At 35.6% G+C, this 20,226-nt stretch overlaps 1 protein-coding gene across 1 annotated transcript in view; it reads right to left on the reverse strand.

Moving 5' to 3' along the window:
• Window positions 1-20,226, reverse strand: part of TTN (titin) — a 241,322-nt gene that overhangs the window by 141,829 nt on the left and 79,267 nt on the right. Inside the window, exons 89-126 of the mRNA XM_064453243.1 lie at window positions 19,827-20,114; window positions 19,398-19,676; window positions 19,025-19,303; window positions 18,648-18,926; window positions 17,833-18,120; window positions 17,391-17,678; window positions 16,585-16,875; window positions 15,604-15,891; window positions 14,517-14,609; window positions 14,112-14,394; window positions 13,673-13,856; window positions 13,239-13,328; window positions 12,891-13,158; window positions 12,533-12,793; window positions 11,742-11,951; window positions 11,555-11,632; window positions 11,415-11,441; window positions 10,685-10,732; window positions 9,718-9,774; window positions 9,545-9,622; window positions 9,006-9,260; window positions 8,222-8,314; window positions 7,587-7,664; window positions 6,861-6,929; window positions 6,162-6,245; window positions 5,856-5,918; window positions 5,524-5,598; window positions 5,089-5,169; window positions 4,454-4,531; window positions 4,245-4,322; window positions 3,763-3,840; window positions 3,465-3,545; window positions 3,186-3,260; window positions 2,778-2,876; window positions 1,518-1,595; window positions 601-675; window positions 359-433; window positions 22-105 (exon numbers count right to left, since the gene is read on the reverse strand). Coding sequence (XP_064309313.1) covers window positions 22-105; window positions 359-433; window positions 601-675; window positions 1,518-1,595; window positions 2,778-2,876; window positions 3,186-3,260; window positions 3,465-3,545; window positions 3,763-3,840; window positions 4,245-4,322; window positions 4,454-4,531; window positions 5,089-5,169; window positions 5,524-5,598; window positions 5,856-5,918; window positions 6,162-6,245; window positions 6,861-6,929; window positions 7,587-7,664; window positions 8,222-8,314; window positions 9,006-9,260; window positions 9,545-9,622; window positions 9,718-9,774; window positions 10,685-10,732; window positions 11,415-11,441; window positions 11,555-11,632; window positions 11,742-11,951; window positions 12,533-12,793; window positions 12,891-13,158; window positions 13,239-13,328; window positions 13,673-13,856; window positions 14,112-14,394; window positions 14,517-14,609; window positions 15,604-15,891; window positions 16,585-16,875; window positions 17,391-17,678; window positions 17,833-18,120; window positions 18,648-18,926; window positions 19,025-19,303; window positions 19,398-19,676; window positions 19,827-20,114 — 5,556 coding nt within the window. The remainder of the gene's footprint in view (window positions 1-21; window positions 106-358; window positions 434-600; window positions 676-1,517; window positions 1,596-2,777; window positions 2,877-3,185; window positions 3,261-3,464; window positions 3,546-3,762; window positions 3,841-4,244; window positions 4,323-4,453; window positions 4,532-5,088; window positions 5,170-5,523; window positions 5,599-5,855; window positions 5,919-6,161; window positions 6,246-6,860; window positions 6,930-7,586; window positions 7,665-8,221; window positions 8,315-9,005; window positions 9,261-9,544; window positions 9,623-9,717; window positions 9,775-10,684; window positions 10,733-11,414; window positions 11,442-11,554; window positions 11,633-11,741; window positions 11,952-12,532; window positions 12,794-12,890; window positions 13,159-13,238; window positions 13,329-13,672; window positions 13,857-14,111; window positions 14,395-14,516; window positions 14,610-15,603; window positions 15,892-16,584; window positions 16,876-17,390; window positions 17,679-17,832; window positions 18,121-18,647; window positions 18,927-19,024; window positions 19,304-19,397; window positions 19,677-19,826; window positions 20,115-20,226) is intronic.

Genomic DNA, 20,226 nt, shown 5'->3' on the forward strand with positions numbered 1-20,226 from the left:
ATGAACAAACCACTGATATACCTCTTGCTGATGGAGCCTCCATTTTTTTAGGCACAGGGACAGGTACCTTCTCTTTAGGAACTGTTTTCTTATGAACTTCAGGAACTTTAGAAAAATGAGTAAGATGAGAAGGAGGATGAAAAGAATATTGAGGTGTAATATTTGTAATTGTCTCCTACATTACAATGTATTTTACTGAGTTAACACAAACAATACTTTTCATAGTATAAAATGGAATATGAGACAACCATTCATCACTGGAAGCAGACACTACCCACATCAACACATACAAACAAGACAGTAAGACAAACATAATCCCCTTGAAGATATATCACCCAGATGAGGAACTGGTTTATACCTTTAACTCCTGGAGCTTCCTTCAGGGCAGCTGGAACTTTTGGTTCAGGAGCAACTCTCCTATGTTTCTCAGGCACTTTAAAAGATTACAATACATAGTTTTAGAAAGAGGAGTAGTATCACTATAACATGCACAAGTTTCCTTAATACAGAAAAGAACCCACAAAGGGAGATAAACATATAGTAGCAACATAACAGTCAGAATAATGGAAACAAACATTTTCTAATGAAAAGAATGTATACCTTTAGTGGGTGGGACTTCCTCTCTTTTAGGAACAGTTACCCTCTCCTCTATGTAGTAAGACTCTTCTTCAGACACTTAAAAATAGTAAAATAAAATACTTGAGTTTAAGTATTTGACATCCATTACTGTCTTTATGGCCCAGGTAAGCAACAAAATGTAAGCAATGTGTTTTACTAAGAGACAGTTCTGGTATTACAAAATCTACATTCAAAGCATCCTGCTCCCACTGAAGTCAATGGAAAAACTCCAAGCAACTTAAATGGGATTGAGATTGAGCTCTGATCTTGTCTTTCTGTGGATTTTGAAAATGATCAGCATTCAAAGTACTATATCAACATTTTCCATTCCTCTGTCCACTAGATCACTAATGCTGGAATTTGTTCACTTTGAGAAAGCCTCTCCCTAAATACAGAGAAAATTCCTTGACTAAAGTCATCCCTTGAAAAATACTTTCTACAGTGTCACTCTACAGGTAATTGAGTCAATCAGTGTATGGTATGGTCCTTCGCAGCATTTTGTTAACACCAATAAACTTAAAGGTGGAAACAATTTAGTCATTTTACAATAAAATGATCTGAGGAACCAGAGTGCACCGTGATAATCTGAAGGACCTTTACTTCACCCAGGCAACCTGGTGGAAGAGGAACTTCTTGTTAAAAAAAAAAAAGAAGGGCTGGTAATTCTCAACATCCAAGAGATACCTCACTATTTCTACTGTATCAAAACCGGATTAACTACTACACTTTTCAAAAGCAAGTAAAAGAAATTGTAGACATTCTTAGCATTAAAGTTTATAAGACATGAAACATATTTATATACTGGAAAAATTTTCTCTATGAATAGAGTAGATATTAATCCACACTAATTTTGGTGGATATTTTTTGCTTTTGTCAAGTATTCCTGAATTTTGGTGTACCTTCAGAGATCTCTTTTCTGTGAATGGAAATAGACACTTCCTCCATTTCTTCTTCAGCCCATTCTTCAACTGAAGGTTCTTCAAAGAAAATTATTAGTTTTAGTATTTTTGGTGGATGAAGGAAGGGAGGGAAAGAAGGAGGGAGGGATCAATGAATGGAGAAGATGAAGACCAATTCTTGCGAGTTCTATACGACAATGACAATGGCATACAATACAGAAAGTGTTGTGCAAACACATATGTATGATCTGCTCTAAATTATGTGTTTTGTCCATGCTCCATGTACCCTATTGTGTGCTGTTTTATCTCTCAAATATCCTTCACTGGTCAACTGTGAGTCCGTCAGAATGCCTCAGCTCCCCAAACTTCCCCATCACAACAGCTGATGAGGGGGAAACAACAGTCAAAGAGTTAGAGTTTGCTCCTTGATCCAGCTACTTGAAAGTAAGAAGGACAGGAACAAGATGAGAAGGGTAGGTCAGGAGTTGAAAGGAAAGTCTGGCATGTGCACATTTACAAATGTGACTTTAACAGGGAAAACATCAACTTGTTCTGGGGTAAAAGGTTAATTTCTGCAGAAGGCAAACAGAAATTAACACTGTGTGTATCCATATGACTATATATTTGCATGTTCATATTTTAGATAACTTCCATGTCTGCTTTTAAAAGCGCATTTATGCTTTTTAATAGAAGATGTAAGTTGTCTTAACTGGTTAGCTATTAATGGGATATAAAAATGATCAAAATGTTAATTTCATCTATCTTGAAACAGATATTTTGAGGAATTATACTAAGTTAACGGAACTGATCTCAACCTTCCCCAACTATGAGAATGTGAACTAAAAGAGCTGTTTAGAAGATAATGCTGCAGAGGGAAATTGTATTGTTATCTACAGAGCTACAGAGAGCTTTGTAGGGAGTATGACAAATGGATGGTTACAGTTCTAATTAGTGAGGTCTAATCTCAGCACTATACATCCATACTTCTTACTAGGATTTCATGAAAGCCTGATCTGAAGAGCATTGTATTCAGTGGTAGAGTTTCCATTCATGACAATGGGGTGCGATCCTGGCATTTAAGACTGAAATGGTAAATGGCACTCAAGAGTCTCTTAACTGCCTGCAAGTCTGTAAAATGTTTAACACAAAACTCATACAAGATAACTAACACAAGATCTTTGTGTATTTTGATCATGGTCTTAGAACTATAGACCTGTAGGCAAAGAACAAGTTTCTCACTATTGTCTGTTTATAGTGTACCTTCAGGTAGTGGGATTTCCTCTGGAATGGCAACAGATATTCTTTCTTCTGTGATATGTACTCTTTCTTCAAAAGCAGCTTTCTTCTGCACTTCAGGCACTTTGAAAGATAATATTATTAAATGTATCTTTTTGTAATTCCTTTGTGAAAGCAATGTTGCAAAATTCTAAATCTAAGTTTCCAAAGAATTGCTTAAGGGTACTGACCACATAACACATAACGGAGATTTAATATTTAGAAATATTTTAATAACTATTGCACAACACATACAACATACTGTAATGACTCATTGTCATAAAATCAGAACAGCAGAATTCACAGGGGAAGCACAAATCAATGACAGGTACCAACGCAGAACATATAAACTGAAGCTGAGAAACAGCACATTCATTCTACTGGAAAGCATACCTTTAGCTGGAGGAGCCTCCATTTTTTTAGGAACAGCAGGAGATACTTTTTCTTTAGGGATAGGTTTCTTAGGAACTGCAGGCATTTAAAAAAAAGTATTCAGTTTTAGGACCTATAAAGTGCAAAACTGGCAAAAGTATCATGTAACAGAAATGTATCATCCAAAGCAGGTTACACATGGGCATATTTTGCTTACAATACACAATTGTTGAACAGGCTGACACAAATGCAATGTTCTAAAGACCACAGTAAATGATATTACAGTGAACAATATTGTACCTTTTGCAGGTGGAGCTTCTTCTACTTTAGGAACATGTGGTATTTTTTCTTCAGGAGCTGGTTTTTTAGGTACTTCTGGCTCTTCAGAGATACAAATTATAATAATAGTAAGTAACTAAAATTACAGGTGTTTTAAGACTGCATCTATAGTGCAGTTATCCACAAAACTGAGTCAAAAGAGACATAGCTAATGTAACTGAAGTACAACTAAAACCAGATTCACTTAACAATCAAAACCAAAATTGGACATAAACAAGATGCTTAAGATAACAAGAAAAGACCGTTTATTTAAGTGTACCTGTAGGTAATGGAATTTCCTCTCTTTTAGGAACAGCAATTTTTTTCTCTGGGGGAGCTCTCTTAGGCACCTCTGGCACTTAAAAAAGATAAAATATAAGATGACTGAATCCTATACTTCAAAGATTTATTGGAGTATTATAGAATTGCATTGATCCATTTATAAGAATATCAAGACAAGCCACATAACACATCCATACGCTTAACACAGAAAGTTATGAGACAAGAGCAACATATATTTGGGAGGGGGAAAAAAAACCTCAAACCAGTCTTTGGAATCCTATCAAGTGCTTTAAGACTCATTTCTTAACTGAAGAAATGCTGCTCAGGTATATTACCTGGCCTTAAAAACTTTTATATATTTATATATGCACAGAGAATTATAAAAAGAAAATCAATTTCTGACACAAACATGATTACATAAAAGCTAGCAAAAAAAAAGGATATTCAACAAGTACGTGTATAATCCATCACTAAGTATACCTTTGGCACGTGGTGGTTCTTTGGGAACAGGAACGTGTACTTTTTCTTCAGGCACAGTCCTTTTAGGCACTTCAGGAACTTTAAAGGTATTAAAATTTGTTTAAGTAATCTTTCTAAGGCTGTTGAGTTTGTCTCAGATGACAACAGACATACAACATAACACATAAAGACTATATTTATTATATGCTTATATTGAGAAGATGCTGTACCTTTTGCTGGGGGAGCCACGTCCTTTTTAGCAACAGCAACTTTCTTTTCTGGAACAGGTTTCGTAGGGACTTCAGGCACTTTGGAAAACATTGTCAAAGTGAGAGGTCTTTAGTTTTTGGACCACTTGTTCAGATTTTAGTAATCCAAGATTGCTTTATAGAAAATAATGTCTAGACAAGGAGCCAAGTACTGCAACACAATACAATGTACAACCTTCTGGACATATAGTTGAAAGACACTATGAATCAGTACAAAATTCCAGTGTTAACATTTCTGCACTGTCACCTTTTGTGGCACTCTACTGAAGTAAAAATACCCTACCCTTGTCTGCAAAAGCCACACAACCTAAATACAAACAACAAGCACAAGATTTTTAGGAAAGAGAAGGGCCAAAGCTGAGACAAATGCAACCTGTAATCTAAGTAACAGGACAAACGAAAACGTGAAAGTATGGAGATAAGGGAGCTCATTCAAAATCAGATAATGCATATGGAGATAATGGAAACCAAAGTCACGTAGAGAGTAAATTCATAAATATTTTCAAGAAAACATGAAAAAAATATAATGAAAGACAATTTGTTCGGATTTGGGATTTTTTAAAATTATTTTTTCTTTACTAGGGCAATAGAAATACCTTTAGCTGGTGGAGCTTCTTTTTTAGGGACAGGAACAGGCTTTCTTTCTTCTGGAACATGCCTCACTGGTATCTCAGGCACTTTAAAGAGATAGGTGGTGAACACTTAGGAGACAGGAAAAATATTTGGCAAATCACAGTAGGCTACTTTCAATGCCCTGGATAAGCAAACACTGTTGTCAAAAAAAAAGCTGTTTTATCAAAGAGATACAATATGTTCATCTCAAAGAAAGATATTCAAATAATTATTTAAAGAAGTGATGATGAAGAATTAGATTTAGAAATATAATAGGGCTTGAAATTTTAAGAGTAGAGACATAGAGTGATGGAAAGATCTCAGTTCTGATATATTATCCTTTGGCAAAGTGTAGTACAGGCAGATAATGTGAAAGTTCAGAAAAATGGAGCACATGATGATACGAAGATTTAATTCACCTTCAACATGAGGGATCTCCAGTTCTGTAGAAATGACTTCTTCTTCCTCCTCTTCCTCTTCAACTTCTTCATGTGCTACAATAGGAATTTAAAAAATATTCAATTTGGAGATAGGAAATATCAATGTCCATAGTAAATCCAAAAAGCTTTTAAGATTTTATGTGTGTCCAGTACACAAATGTCACTGAAACACATATGCTAATACGTAAAAAAAATTCATCCGGAAAACCAACAGCATTTGCAAATCTCACAATAAGTTTTAATTAACTACAGATTCAGATTGTTTTAAAAATCTTAAATATTGATTAGCCTCTCATTCTTAATCAATCTACCTTCAATTGGGTAAACAGCTTCAAAGAATCTTTCTTCAACTGTTTTCTCATGCTCTGTTGGCTCTTCAAAGAAAAGCATTTAAACAATGGTAAGATAAAATAGTTGAAATGTTGACATCTATTAATCTAAAGAAAACTGAGGCTACATAACACAATGAACAAAAAGAAGCAATGCCTATTGAAAGACAAATAGACAATGTGTCTAAATATGTAACTTGTCATACATAAAAATAAATTAAAAGAAAATCTAGTAGGATTGAAAGATTGTTTTGATTTGGGTGCACAGATTTTTGGTTTTGTACATACCTGTGACATATGAATACTCTTCTTCTCTGTGGACAGAAACCGACATCTTTTCTTCTGAAACAGTCCATGTTTCTACTGTCGGTACTTTAAAAATAGGATTTTGTTTTAGTATTTTATATTCTAGATCCACATTAGTGGTATTCAGCATGAGTTTTTATCAAATCTGTATCTGTATTGCACATTTAAGTCTTAGACATATTTAGACAGTCAGTATTCATATTCTAAAATACTGAACACAAGACAAGCATACAAATATAATATTTAGCATTTGTTAAAGACTAAAGACACAGACACCTTTAACCTGAAAATTTAGAATAAATGGATGCACAGGCTTTTGGAAACAGTATATCAAAATAATTCCAAAGGCAGTTCTTCAAAGAAATTTCATGGCACTGGGCTATTATTATGTAAACATATGCCAGCAGGCAGAACAGATGAACAAAAAGCTAAATCACATTGCAATATCCTGTAGGCTGTTTAAACAAGAATCAAAAGGCTACCCACAAACATGTTTAAACCAGACTTTATGAAAGATAAAAGCATGGTACGCATACTGTTTAAACACTGAGAGTAGTCACAGCATGATTAGCGGAACAGATCCAGGTACATACACACAGGCCCACGTATTCACAAGGCACACAAAAACACACGGCATGCTGGAAAAAGTGTAAACCGCAATTGAAAGATGATGATCTGTACCTTCCTTTCTCATAACTTTTTCCTCAATGATCACTGGTGTAGGTTTTGGTGGTAGAACTTTCTTGGTAACTGTTGGCATTAAAAATTTGTTACTCAGTCATATATTTAGCAAAGAGATCAAAATAAGTCTACAGCTATCTAGCAATGATGTTGGAAAAAAAATCAAGACAAGCATAATCTAACTCAGTAGCTAAGTCAGGCTCCTTGGAACCACACAAAGCAACAGAAGGAATGTGTTTGCTTCTTTTTCTTGCTACCTTCTAACGGGGCTGGGTAATTCAGGGCTTTTAGTACACAGGTCATATCCTGACATATATTGAATTGCAGCCAACAGACTCCTGCTGCAGAATGGGAAATGCTATACAAGAGGAGGTGGTTAGCAAGAGAATAAGACATCCTGGTCAACAGGTCAAGATGGAATTCTGAGGAAGTTGGGGATTTCACATCTTCAGCTTAGAGTGAAACATACTGTTTCATCCAATGCAATTTTACGCTCACTTCCTTTCTTACAGCATTGGTAGTTAGCATCTGCATTTAGTATTCTCCCCTAAAAAACTTTCCATCTTCCTCTTATACAGTTCAGCAGAAGCTTTTATTAATATTTCAAAGACTGAAAAATTGATCAGACCCATGTTAAATGAAGACAAAGCATATGCAGACCAGCTAAATAACAACAGCCAGTACTTTCATGTAAAGATGGCATTAAGGTAGTTAAACAGTAGTTACCCTCAGCCCGTTTGACTTTTTCTTCTGCAGCCCTCTGAGTGATTATCTCCACTTTTTCATCAACAGGTTTCTTGACAACTGTAAGTGATTAAAATATGTTTATTGTTTAAATCATCTTGCAAACTATTTTCTGGACACAAACCAGGTAGAACTGGCTATTTTCTTGTTTATGATGTTATAACCTTTGCACATCCTTTGCATTGTTCAACGCATTGTTCACTGGTGGTTAACCTGTACTTGTGAAACAAGTAATCAGTCCCACCTTTCCCTGAGAGATACGCAGTGATCTAAATGGAGGACATTTCTCAGACGTGCAGCATTCAGTGGCTCAAAAGAAGCACACATGCCCAAGGCTAATATACAGTGAGAAGGAAAGATAGCTGAAGCTCGGTTTGATTTTGCCAAGAATTCTTGGTTTGTTTCAACTACCATTGCCACTATTCTCTCTGTGCTCGAATATATGAGGTGGAGAAGAGGAAGGGTTGCTATGAGCCTTGCTCATATCATGGTCCAATATAAAAAGAATTCTCTCCTTTTCAAGGAGATGTGAATAACCATCACAGTTCAGCTTGAAGAAGATGCGTGATCTTAATCTACATGTTCCTGTTAGTGCTAGCTTTGCAGGACAGTAATACCTTTACGAACTGTTACTTCTTTCTTTTCCTTCTTTTCAGCTGTAACTGCTGGTGGTTTTCGCTCAGGCACAGGCTTCTTAGGAACTTCAACCACTTTAAAAACAACAACATTGCATAATGATGAAAAATGCATTGTCTAGAGGCTCTATACACACAAAACTTATTAGTTATACCATTATAAGCTTATAAAGTTGAAAAACACACACAGAGTTTTGGAGATCCAATTGTTGCAGCAAAATTTTCTGCTTATTTCCAAGTTTGATGGATTCTCGTCAGAGCTAAATTCTGTTCCTAGAGGCATACATGTTACTACTACCTAAGACAGTTAAAGCTGCAAGGAATTGTAAAATACAGCTATTAACTTCAAGCAATTAATGTGTGAAGCATTTAACCTCAACCAAGTTTATCTAGAATACATGAAAATGATAGAAGAAATATCCAAAACAACTGGAAATGACACATACAAACTACTTACTACACTTACAAACTAGTAACTTGCATTAGGTTTTAAAGATGCCCAGATCTGCAAAGCCCATTGGCAACAAGATGTTGTGGTTAGTAGTAAGAGTGTATCAATTTCTATTTGCATTTAAATCCCGCCATATTAGTGTCTTTGTCTTATCGCCAAGTGCCAGTTAAAACTTAGCAGCGTATTAAGGTTCAAGTTATTGTAACAAAAAAAAAACCCAAACCCCAAATAAAAAATCTGCGTTGCTCAAAAATTTTGCTCCTTAATAATAAATATGAGAGGAGAAGTAATAAAATGGTATGATAATGAAAATACCTTCCTCATGAATGACTCGTTTTTCTTCATAAGTCACTTCTCTTTTCTCATAAGCTTCTTCCCATTCCTCTTCGCCTTCATCATAGCCTTCTTCCTTGACATAATACTCATGGTCTTCTCCATAGTCTTCTTCCCATTCTTCATAAGTTTCTCTAGGCTTTTCATATATTTCCTTCTTTTCTTCATGAATCTCTTCTCTCCTTGCCATGGATGCTATTTTGATCTCTTTGGGCTTCTCTGGCAGCACCTCAGGAACTTAAATAAATAAATAATTCATATCATAGCCTAGAATTCGCAAGTTGTGTTGGATGTTCACAGTAATGAAATTATTTCACCCTCACAGATGGTTTAAAGAAGTGGCTATTTTTTTAAGCAGTCCTAATCAGCTTGGATTTTAAATGTGTATGTTTTTAACATAAAGACAAAAATCAAAAAGATTTGATTAATTCAAGGTAATTTGAAACAAATTGCCTTCTTTCCACAAGGTAATTCTACATTTTTTTTAAGAAGGTTTTTTTTTTAAAAAAGGAAAAAGTTACCTTTAGGTGGTAGAGCTTCTTCAGGACCTTTTTTAACCACCTTTTTGGAGACTTTCTTTACTGGAACCTTTTTTTCTGCTTAAAAACAATATATTTTAAAATTTAAATTAAAGAAAAAACAGGAGTCATAATGAAACATGTACACACTGCCCAAATACTTTATATATTCTTACCTGGCTTTTTCTCCTCTGGTGGTGGAACAAGAGGCAGAAGAATAGGAATAGGGGCAGCTTGTAGGAAAAAAATGAAATATTTACAATAAAATGTGACTATGAAGTGTTCCTGTAAATGAAGAAAAATCCTAGTGCATTTGAAAAATAGGTGAGATGCTTTTATTGCTGTTGCAGAATAAAAGCAAACATGATGCTCATTCTGACAGTTTACTGTAGCTGGAAGAATATATTTTGAGTGGGAATTCACAGTCTACCTTTATTTGAACCCTGACCCTTCTCAGCTTTATTTTCATTACTGCCATTACTCTCCTATCTTTGCTGATAGTAATTCTTCTAAATATCACATCTTTCCTCTTCTGCTGCCACTGCAAGCATTTACCAAACTATCCTGGAAATGAAACCAAGAAGACTGAACTTCTAAGGTTCATAGTAAACTATTGAATGTGACAGAAATATATGTAATGTTTGTAGTCTGTAGCCCAATACCGGGGCGTGGGGAGAGACCATCTGCAAAAAACATGCAATCCATTGTATGGCTTTAAAAGAATATTTGCATTTTTTTTCTTTTTTTTTTTTTTTTTTTTTTTTCTTTTAAGGGTAGTAATTCAGTCAGCTTGTTTAAAAGATATTTCTGTGGTGAAAAGAAGAAAAGGAGGAAACAAAGAATGATCAGAAGAGGAAAATGGATATAAAAGGAAGATGGAATGAAGAGACTAATAAGAAAACAAGATGGAAAAGAAAAACTCTTCTTAAGAGAAAAGGCTACCACTACCTGTGTATACTTTTCACCTTCCACACAGCAAAACAATCCTGTCCAAGCCGAGCCTTGCTAATATCATATTTGTATAGAGACAATTAACTAGATCTTATCACTGAGCTAAGATTTTTCTCTGAGGTTCCCACTGGCCTGCTGCTTCAGTGCAGATATAAAACTGCACTAGGGAACAAGTATGGCTTGTTACCCTACCTTCAGCTGGTTTTTGAGGTGGAACTGCAACCTTGGCATCAGGAACATCTAGAAAATCAAAATGTTTATTGACTTAATAATAATAAAAAATTAATATGGTGGCCCAAGAATAGTAGTTCATGGTGCTTTAATCTTTATATTCTAGCATGCAAGGATTGTAGCTTGCTCCTCAAGAGCAAGCTAGCTGAACAATAGATAAATAATTGCATTTATCTTTTGGTGTGTTCAGACTCTACACAGACTCATTTTATTTCTACATAATTCTTGCATCATTTTGGAGTAGGATTTAAGAACTTTCAGAAAAGAAGACCATTATATATCATAAGGAGATGATTGCTACCCATTTCGCCACCTTGGTTATTTTTTTTTTCAGTAGTACTGAAGCATTGAATCTATACATTGATATCTCTTCTTTGTTCTATTCCTCGGTCATTCAAACAAAAATCAACTTTTGTGTTTTAGAGAATGCGGCTTCCCATATTGTACAACATAGGCCCCCAGACACATTGACGTCACTGGTTTTGGAGTTGTCACAGTATTCATTGCCACTGTTTATGAGAATAGATAGTTCCTCATATCTGTGTATGAGGAATACTTCTTCAGGGTATAGTTTTGACTTATTATAACCAGGCAAAAAGGATTTGAAAATAAAAAACAAGGCAGAACAATGCACTAAATCTATGACAGGGTATAGATATGATATTGTGCCAGTCTTGCTCATGATCTTTACCTGGTGGCTTCAACTCCAGTTTGATTTCTGCAAAAGAATATTAGATTCCTTTTAGACTATTTATTTTTCCAGAATCACATTTCAAACTCACAAATTTGCAGATAGCTATGATGATAAACTTTTTTAGCAAATTCGCTAACCTTTGGTTACCAGATAGAGCTCTGCAGTGCTTCTTGCTTCTCCTCTTGGTTCAAGACGAGCAATTACAGAATATACACCTGTAATAGCCAAGAATGTTGATTTTTATATGCATTTATCATTATAAAAACAGACAACAAAAATCAGATAAAAGAATGGCATTAGCACAAATATTCCATGCATTTTTACCTTCATCTTCTGCAGTAACATTGTGAATAGTCATATAATGACAGCGACCTTCACTTCTGAAGCTGTACTTGGGGCTCTCTTTCAGTTCAGTGGGGCCTTTATACCATGTCACAACTGCATCATCAAAAGACACCTCACACTCAAAGGTTGCAGACTGGTGTTCACTCACTACAATGTTCTGTATGCTCTTTGTGAACTGAATTGGTTCCGCTGTTTTTAGAAACAAAAAATATATCAATTGCTATGCACCACCAAGCCATTTATCTTATCTAATTCCTTTTCATTGTTTTCATAGTAATAGCTACGTTATGATAAGACATAATAACAACAGATCTTGAAAAAGTAGAGTAAGAAAAAAGGATTTCATCTTCTATTAATTATGTAAGAATGAAGATTAGAAGACATAAGAGTACAACTATAACAAGATTGGTGTACAGATAAATTATACAACTCATTAAGGAAATTAAAGATAAAGAATAATTAAGAAAAAGAGGAAATCCAAGGAAAATAGAAGAGTATCAAGAGAAAAAGAAAATAAAAACAAATATGACTCAGATTGTTTGAGGGCCAGGGGACATTAGTAATGGTGATTTAGTTAAAAATACTAAGTTACACAAGTACGTCACATGTTGTTCAAAGAGAAAGGACAGCAAAATTCTTGCTTAGTCTGTTTCCAAGTTTGGAAATATCTCTTTAAGAAATTCCTTCTATTTTCATTTCTTCTGTTAATGGAACATCCAGAAACTGTTTACCAGTACTGTAATAAAGAGATTCTATATCTGTTTACAAACCTTCAATGGCCAGATCTGCAGTTGTTTCTAGATTGTCAAGCTTGCAGGTATACTGTCCCTGGTCTTCTGTTCTAACATCCTTGATGATGAGTTTGTGTACTTTGTCAGAGATTTGTGTTGAGTATCTCCCTCCTATCTTAACGGGTCTCCCATTTCTATACCACTGAGACTTGGCATTTGGGATAGAGAACTGACAAGACAGCGTGCATGTGTTTCCTTCCTTGAAAGTGGTGTCATGAAGATGCCGTTCAACTGCAGGTTCTATTAGCATGTTAAAACACACATTTTAGCAGACATCAGACAGTGGAATAATTAAAGTGTAAATTAATTAGAATACATACTTCAGAAGTGCACTTACCAATCACAGTTAGCCTGGCACTGGCAATATGTGGTCCACACACTATTCTGAAATTTCCCTGATCTTCAAGTTGGCAGTTCCTGATTCTCAGTATGTGGCGATCACCATCAATTGTAATTTCGTATTTGTCATTGGAATCCAGTTTCTGGGTTCCTTTATACCATGAAAGTTTAATTTCCGGATAGTTAATTTTAATCTCACATTCAAAGATAGCATCCTCATCCGTTAAAACCATCTGATTTTCAATGTCTCTGATCAGAGTAATAGGCTGAAAAATATTAGTTTAAATTATTTTCAAGTTCCCTGTTATGGGTGTGAATATTTCACAAATCAGCCCAAAAATGTTACCTCTGTCTGTGAGAGTCGTTGCTGAATAAAAGCTACAAGTTCATCAAACTCCTGATCTTCTCTTCGAGCTTTTTCTGTAAGCTCAATTTCCTGTAAAAAGGTAGATTATACTCAATGATTAAAGGGTACTAAACGTCAAGACGTTATTTTAGCCAACATAGGATTAATTTCTTCATGAAATTTTCTGTAACTAGCGTATCTTCCCATCTTAAAAATTCCAGCCAAGTTGTGAAGACAGAACATACTTGGCCAGAAGGCCCATTCCTTCTTCTTGGGTTTGAGCATGCAAGAAATTGAGAACTGTCTGTAAAAGATCTAAAGAGGAACCAGAAATTCCTGCACACACAGTAACATCAGAGCATGGACACCAAGTCTGTTCAAAGGAACCGTATTACTCCTAACAAAGCCAATACTGCAGCCACACTGCATCTTACCAATCTATGGCTTTCTTCTGCTTGGGTTTGCTTTAGTAACTCAAAGGCTTGCAGAAGGCCACGGAAATCTGTAATTCCATACATGCGAGCATATTTCTCATATTCTTTGGGATCTACATTTTTGAGAAGTTCCAAGATATCAATGGGTTGCTCTTCCTCTTCTTCCTTCCTTTTTGTGGGAGTGCTATTCAAATCAATGACAGAAGTTAAATATACAAAGCTTCAATCCTAAGAAAGCTGTTGACTGAAAAAATGAATCAACTTAGAGCTGCCCTGTGCAGTTGAAGCCTTTAGTTTAGTCTAGCCAGGTGCTTCTATTTTTAGTAGTTGTTCATATTTAATGGATATTAAAAATATATCTTGGTGTGAGATACATAATAAAAAAAAAATGTTTCTTATGTGTTGATGACAAATTAATCTATAAAAACTTCCCATATACCTTTTTAGTTTTGCCCTGAGATCCCCTTCAACAACTTCTTTCTTTCTTTCTTCAACTTGTAGGTTTACACTCCTCTCAATTTCACCATGTTGGTTAAAAGCTACACATTTGTACATGCCAGAATCAGTTTTTATTGCATCCTTTATTACTAGTTTTGCTTCATCTCCCCTCTGCTGGATTATAATGCGACCTCCCTGGTTGAGTTGCCTCCATTTTCCCTTCATCCATTTAACATTTGGAATTGGGTCTCCTCCAACTTTTGCAATAAATGTTGCAACAGTTTCTGCAGAAAGATGCAAATGAGGAAGCTAAGTCTTTCCAGCTGTCTATGACAGCAGGACATAATCTCAAACATAATATACAAGCAAATAGAAGACAATGTACTTTTTTGAAAAGAGTTCTTACTTTCCATAACTTTGATACTCTGAGGCTCTGACACAAAATAAAGTTTTCCTTCCAATTCTGCTTTCTTAGCTACTGGTGCAACTGCTGGTTTTTCTAAAAGACAGAGACAAACAATTAAAACAGATGGTCTCATGTAATGGATTATGTTCATGTGTGATGAGGCTTCCAAAGGAATTGTAAAAGAAATTAATTACAGAGAAGGAGCAAAATATTATGTGAGAGAGAAAAATGCAAAATACTTTCATATTGTTTTAATTAACATGTATTTTAATTTCCAGATGAAACTGGACACTGTGGGCCATACTGTGCTGTTCATTAACCTCAGTCAGATCATTTATATTCTTCATGGATGCAAATTCATAGGTGGTTATACAAATAAGAAGCCTCGTTTTCTAAAATGGGTCAGTTTTTAGTGAGGTATTCTCTTTTCTATTTCTGGAAATTCCACCTTCAGAGTTATTTGCACTTTTTTTATCAGCGATCTGTTAATTTTTTTTTTCTTTTGCTTAGTTGATAGCCTTGCGGCTACCCATATAGTGAAACAGATACTATTTCTACATCTCACTGAACTCATGTCTTTTATGCAATGGTAAGACAAGACCTACATGGAAGGACTCATGGTTAGACAATATTTACTTTCAGCTAAAAGGTCAAAATGTCTTACAGTTGTAACAGTCCTGAAGCAATTAACCTCTAAGACCACATGTTCAATCAAGTTCCTTTCATATTTTCTTTTAAAAAACACCACTGGTCCCATCCTTTCCATAAAATATGCATGTCCAAGTAATTTCATTCATTTAGCTTGCATTTTTCATAAATTAGGTGTTTAGATTTAGAAACTAAATTCTTAATCTTTTTGGTAAGAATACACTATCAATTTGACACTGATCTCCCACTGCTTATGTCACTATTTATATATATGAATTGTTAAATATACTGTCTTCCCAGATTGTACAGTTTAGCAAAGAACTAAAGGTACTAATTGCTATTAAATTATCAACACTTTTGTTTCACAGAAAGCAAAGAAGGGTGGCATTTTTGTTTTAAATTTCCATCATAAGCCTTGATTTTCTCCATGTTACTGTACCTTTAACTGTCACTTTAGATTTGCAAGTATCAGTGCCAGCTGCATTTGAAGCTTTGCATACATATTCTCCTGAATCGGATTTGTTAACTGCAGCAAGTTCCAGAAGAGCTACTCCATTAGCAAAGCTGAAGTTGCATCTGTCTGAAGCTCTTATTTCTCTCCCTGCCTTCAGCCACTGAATCCGGATTGGCTGCGATCCTTGAACGTGGCAGCTGAGCTGAAGGGTATCACCTTCTGCTGCTGCTGCTGGCTGAAGAGGCTGGTCAAAAACTGGAGGCTTTTTAGGTTCTGGAATATGAAAATGCTTGAGTGAATAGGCAAGGAAGGAAAGGAGGATTAAGAATGTAAGAGAAAGAGAGATTCATGCGATTCTTAAGAAGACAATGGCAAGGAATGAAGGAGGATAAGCAGAAGTCTGAGAATATGGATTATAGTTCTAGAAAATGGAATAAATATAAAGAGAATATGTTCTCTAAGCAAACATGCAAGAAATATCTTTTCTCCATGCAGCAAGGACATTCACATGCAAAAAATAATGCAGGAACTAAAGCACTGATATTAAGCTGCAAAACTCTATAAGCACCTTTAAAGAAACAAATATGCACTCTCCTGCAAGAGTATTATGATGAAGTGACATGCTGCCACAACACACTGTCAAGGATGCCCAAACTTAGATGTAATTTCACAGAAAAACTCTTATTCCATGAAAAGAGAATTATTAAAAATTCAACAGAAATGTCACATAAAGATTTCAATGTTGACTTTAGATCAGCTGTAGCAAATAGTGAAAAAAAAGTTTTATTTCAATCACAAAAGAATTCCTTCATTTTGTGGTCTAACTCAGTTTTATCTTGTCTGTCTCAGGACAAATTACTGCTGTTAAGGTAAGTAAAACCAGCTCATAAGATAGAGGCTGTATATTTGCAGCTAGCATACAACAAAGAAAAGTAAGAAGCAAAAAAATATAAGACCTCAACTAACCTCTGATAACAACAGAAGCCGTACACAACACACTTCCTGCTTCATTGGACACTTTACAGGTATATAAACCAGCATCTGATTGCTCTACATTCTTTATATGCAAAAGTAAGGTATTATTTTTGAAAGATATTTCACAGTGAGGGCTTGAATGAACTTCCTGGTTGTTTTTATACCAAGCAACAGTCAAAGGCTGAGAGCCAGAAACACGGCCCTCAAGTTTAAGTTCATTCCCTTCTGTTTCTTCTACTGCTTCAGACAGTTTCTTAGTAAAAGTAGGTGGAGTTTTTCGTTCTGTAAAAAAAGAACATATTATTCAAATTCTATGAACTAAACCTGAAATGAAAAATTCTAAAGAAAATGTTTCAAGAAAAATTTGATCGTTGGGGAACTGATATTTAATCTCATTTAAATAGAACTTTTAAAAGTGAAAGTATGCCAAGATAAACAGCAGTTGTCTTGCTGTTACAGTCACTGTCAGTTGATTTTCCTACTTGAAAAAAGTCCTCTTACATTTTTTCAAGTCAAATGCCGTTTAAAAAACCCCAAGGTTTTTGTTGAGTTCTCAAGAAAGAAATAGGCTAAAGCCTATAAAGAAACTAGGCCAAAGAACATATTCTTTCATTTCTCCCCCATTGTTGTTAGTGACTCTTCCTAATTCCCTTAAAAGACCCATGGGTATCTCCAGATAGGTACTTTCAAGCTAAGTCTCAAAAGTTTTTCTCAAACTTATCTTGCAGCAGTAAGGCTAACCTCCTTTATAAATAAAGGAGGGAAAATGTGCACAAAATGTATTATCTATTCTGTACCTTTAACAGTCAGCTGAGCTGTGCAAGAGTCCTTTCCAACTTCATTGCTAGCATAGCATGTATACTTTCCAGAGTCTCCCCTGTCAACTCTCAAGATGGTCAAGTGGGCTGTGTTGTCTACATAACTGATCTGGTAGTTTCGTCCTGTTCTAATCTCTTGGTTATCTTTTGCCCAAGTGACTCTAATAGGCTGTGTTCCAGAAATGTGACACTCAAAGTCAGCACTTTCTCCAATAATACCATCCACAGGTGTAATTGGGATATCAAAGAACGGAGGAGTCTTCCCCTCTGAAGAGTGAAAGAAATAAAAAAGCATCACTTAAAAATCTCAATTTGCTTTAAACCTCTGTGAAATAAATATTTTTTGTACAATATTAAATCCATATATAAAACAAAACTGAATTTTAAGATATTTCCATTAAATATTTCACAGCCCACTGACCTGTAAGGACAAGCCTGCCACTAGAAGAAGCAGTCCCAATTGCATTGGTGGCTGTGCAGGTATATTGCCCAATAAGGCTCCTATCTGTCTTCAAAATACGGAGAGTCGCTACATTGTCTACGAAGGATGTGTGAACATTATAGTCCTCTTTTACACGTACACCGTCTTTAAACCAAGATACTTCAATAGGTTCTGAACCAGCAATGCCGCAGTCAAATGTAACTGGTAAGCCAACAGTTTCATGAACATCTCTTAATTTTCGTGTAAAACAAGGAGGAAGTTTACGCTCTGTAAGAAAACAGGAATTGTACAGTGAGGGCTTTCAGAAGATATGCACCTATTGCTGTACTCACCAATAATCACTGCCTAATATACTGTAGAGTATGCTGGATTTTTTATCATAATTTCTGATTAAAAATTTTATTCAGCATATAATTTAATCAGAACCTGATGTGAATAGAGCACTGTGCATACAGTTGCAGGAAAATATATAACTGTTCAGCCTTCAGTTATGCCCAGTGAGCCTATTTAACCCTCAGGACTGCTAATGGGGGAAACAATCAAAGCAATATTCTCAATGGGGAAGGAAGATGCAGAAGCTTGCATCTCTAGAGAAGAGCTGTGGTCAGTAAGAGATGTATTTCGATTAGCTTTACTGTTAGCCCTTTGTTAATAGAAGACAGTGCCGCAGGGTATCTTACACGTCAAGAAACAGTAAATGTTTAACAAGGAAAAGGTAATCTTTGTTCTTCAAATCAGCAAAGCATACTTAAGAAAATTAGGCCATTTTCCTATTTTTTAAATGAAATATTCACCTTGAACTGTCAGCAAAGATGATGAAGCAGCTTCCCCAACAGTGTTTTCTACTTTGCAGATGTACTCCCCACTGTCACTGCTGTCTACCTGGCTGAAAACTAGAGTGGCAACTTGGTTCTTAAAATGCATTTTCACAGTAGCACTTCCTCTCAGCTTTGTATCACCTTTGTACCATGATACAATCATTTCTGGTGTTCCAGCAACTTGGCACTGTAAGGATGCAGAATCCCCAACAGTAACCTGCACTGGCTCCAAAGGTGTAATGAAGTAAGGTGGTTCTGAAGAACAAACACACACCATTAGCATAAAAAGGCATTGCACAATGACCATTAGTAGTTCAGATAACACATGATAAAGTGATGGTGGCTTGACGCACCTAGTATTGTGATTGCACCATGACAATTATCTTGTCCAGAATCATTTTCAATATGACAAGAATATTGCCCCTGATCTTCTAGTTTGCTGCTAGGGATTTCCAGTATGGCAGACGTTTCTGTAGTGGTGATGCTACACTTTTCAGAGTGCATTATTTTTACTCCATTTTTCTTCCATGTCACTGAAATTGGTGGAGTACCCGTATATGTGCATTCCAAGATTAAATTTTTTCCTTTCTCAACACTTAAATCATTAACCTTCTTCACAAATTTGGCTGGTTCTATAATGAACAATGGGAAGAAAAGAAATTAAATAAAGCCAATAGATCATTTTTAGAAGCAAAAGAAGCATAAGAAACAGTAGTCTGGACAAACCTTTGACAAAAAGATGTGTTGTGCAAGAAATTTTCCCTGCCTCATTAGAGACCTGGCAGGTGTAGTCTCCACTCTGAAGTGGGTGTACATCAAACAGCTCCAGTTCTGCAATTGAATCTTGCAAGGTGATATTGCATCTGTGTCCTGGTACTAGCTCAACACTACCTCTAAACCATTTAACTTCCAATGGAGAGGAGCCTTTTATGATGCTTGTAAAGGTTATGTTTGCCCCAGATAAAACATTCAGTGGTTCGGGTTTCTTCACAAAAGATGGTGGCTCTAAGCATGCAAATAAAACAGATCGAGAAGAAGTACATTTGAGTTCCTGATGAAGAGCATAGTAATTAGAAATATGTAACAAAGCAAAGAATCAATTCTTTTTGAAAATAAATCTGTGCCCTCTGACTCTGGGTTCTTCTTGATACTGACCTCTAACGCTCAAGAATGCGCTGCATTCGTCAGACCCAGCTACATTAGTAGCTGTGCACAGATAAGTTCCCATATCAGATTCCTGAAGTCCATTCACTTTCAGAGAACAGGTATTGTCTGTAAGGGTAGCCTGATACTTGTCTCCACTAGTAATCTCCTGCCCATCATGAAACCAGGAAACCAGAATAGGTGGTGACCCATAAACTTTACACTCCAGTACAGCAGAAGAACCCAGCTGACCATATGTTTCTTTCAGTTTTCTTGTGAAAGAAGGAGGTATAATACGATCTGCATTTGTAAAAAAAAAATAAAAAAATTAAAAAAAAATTACCATATGGGAGATTAAAATGCAAAAAGTTCTCCATGCATAATAAAATCAGTTAACTTTCTTTTGATATAT

The sequence above is a fragment of the Phalacrocorax carbo genome, chromosome 5, assembly GCF_963921805.1.
Source record: "Phalacrocorax carbo chromosome 5, bPhaCar2.1, whole genome shotgun sequence".
Taxonomy (NCBI): Eukaryota; Metazoa; Chordata; class Aves; order Suliformes; family Phalacrocoracidae; genus Phalacrocorax; species Phalacrocorax carbo.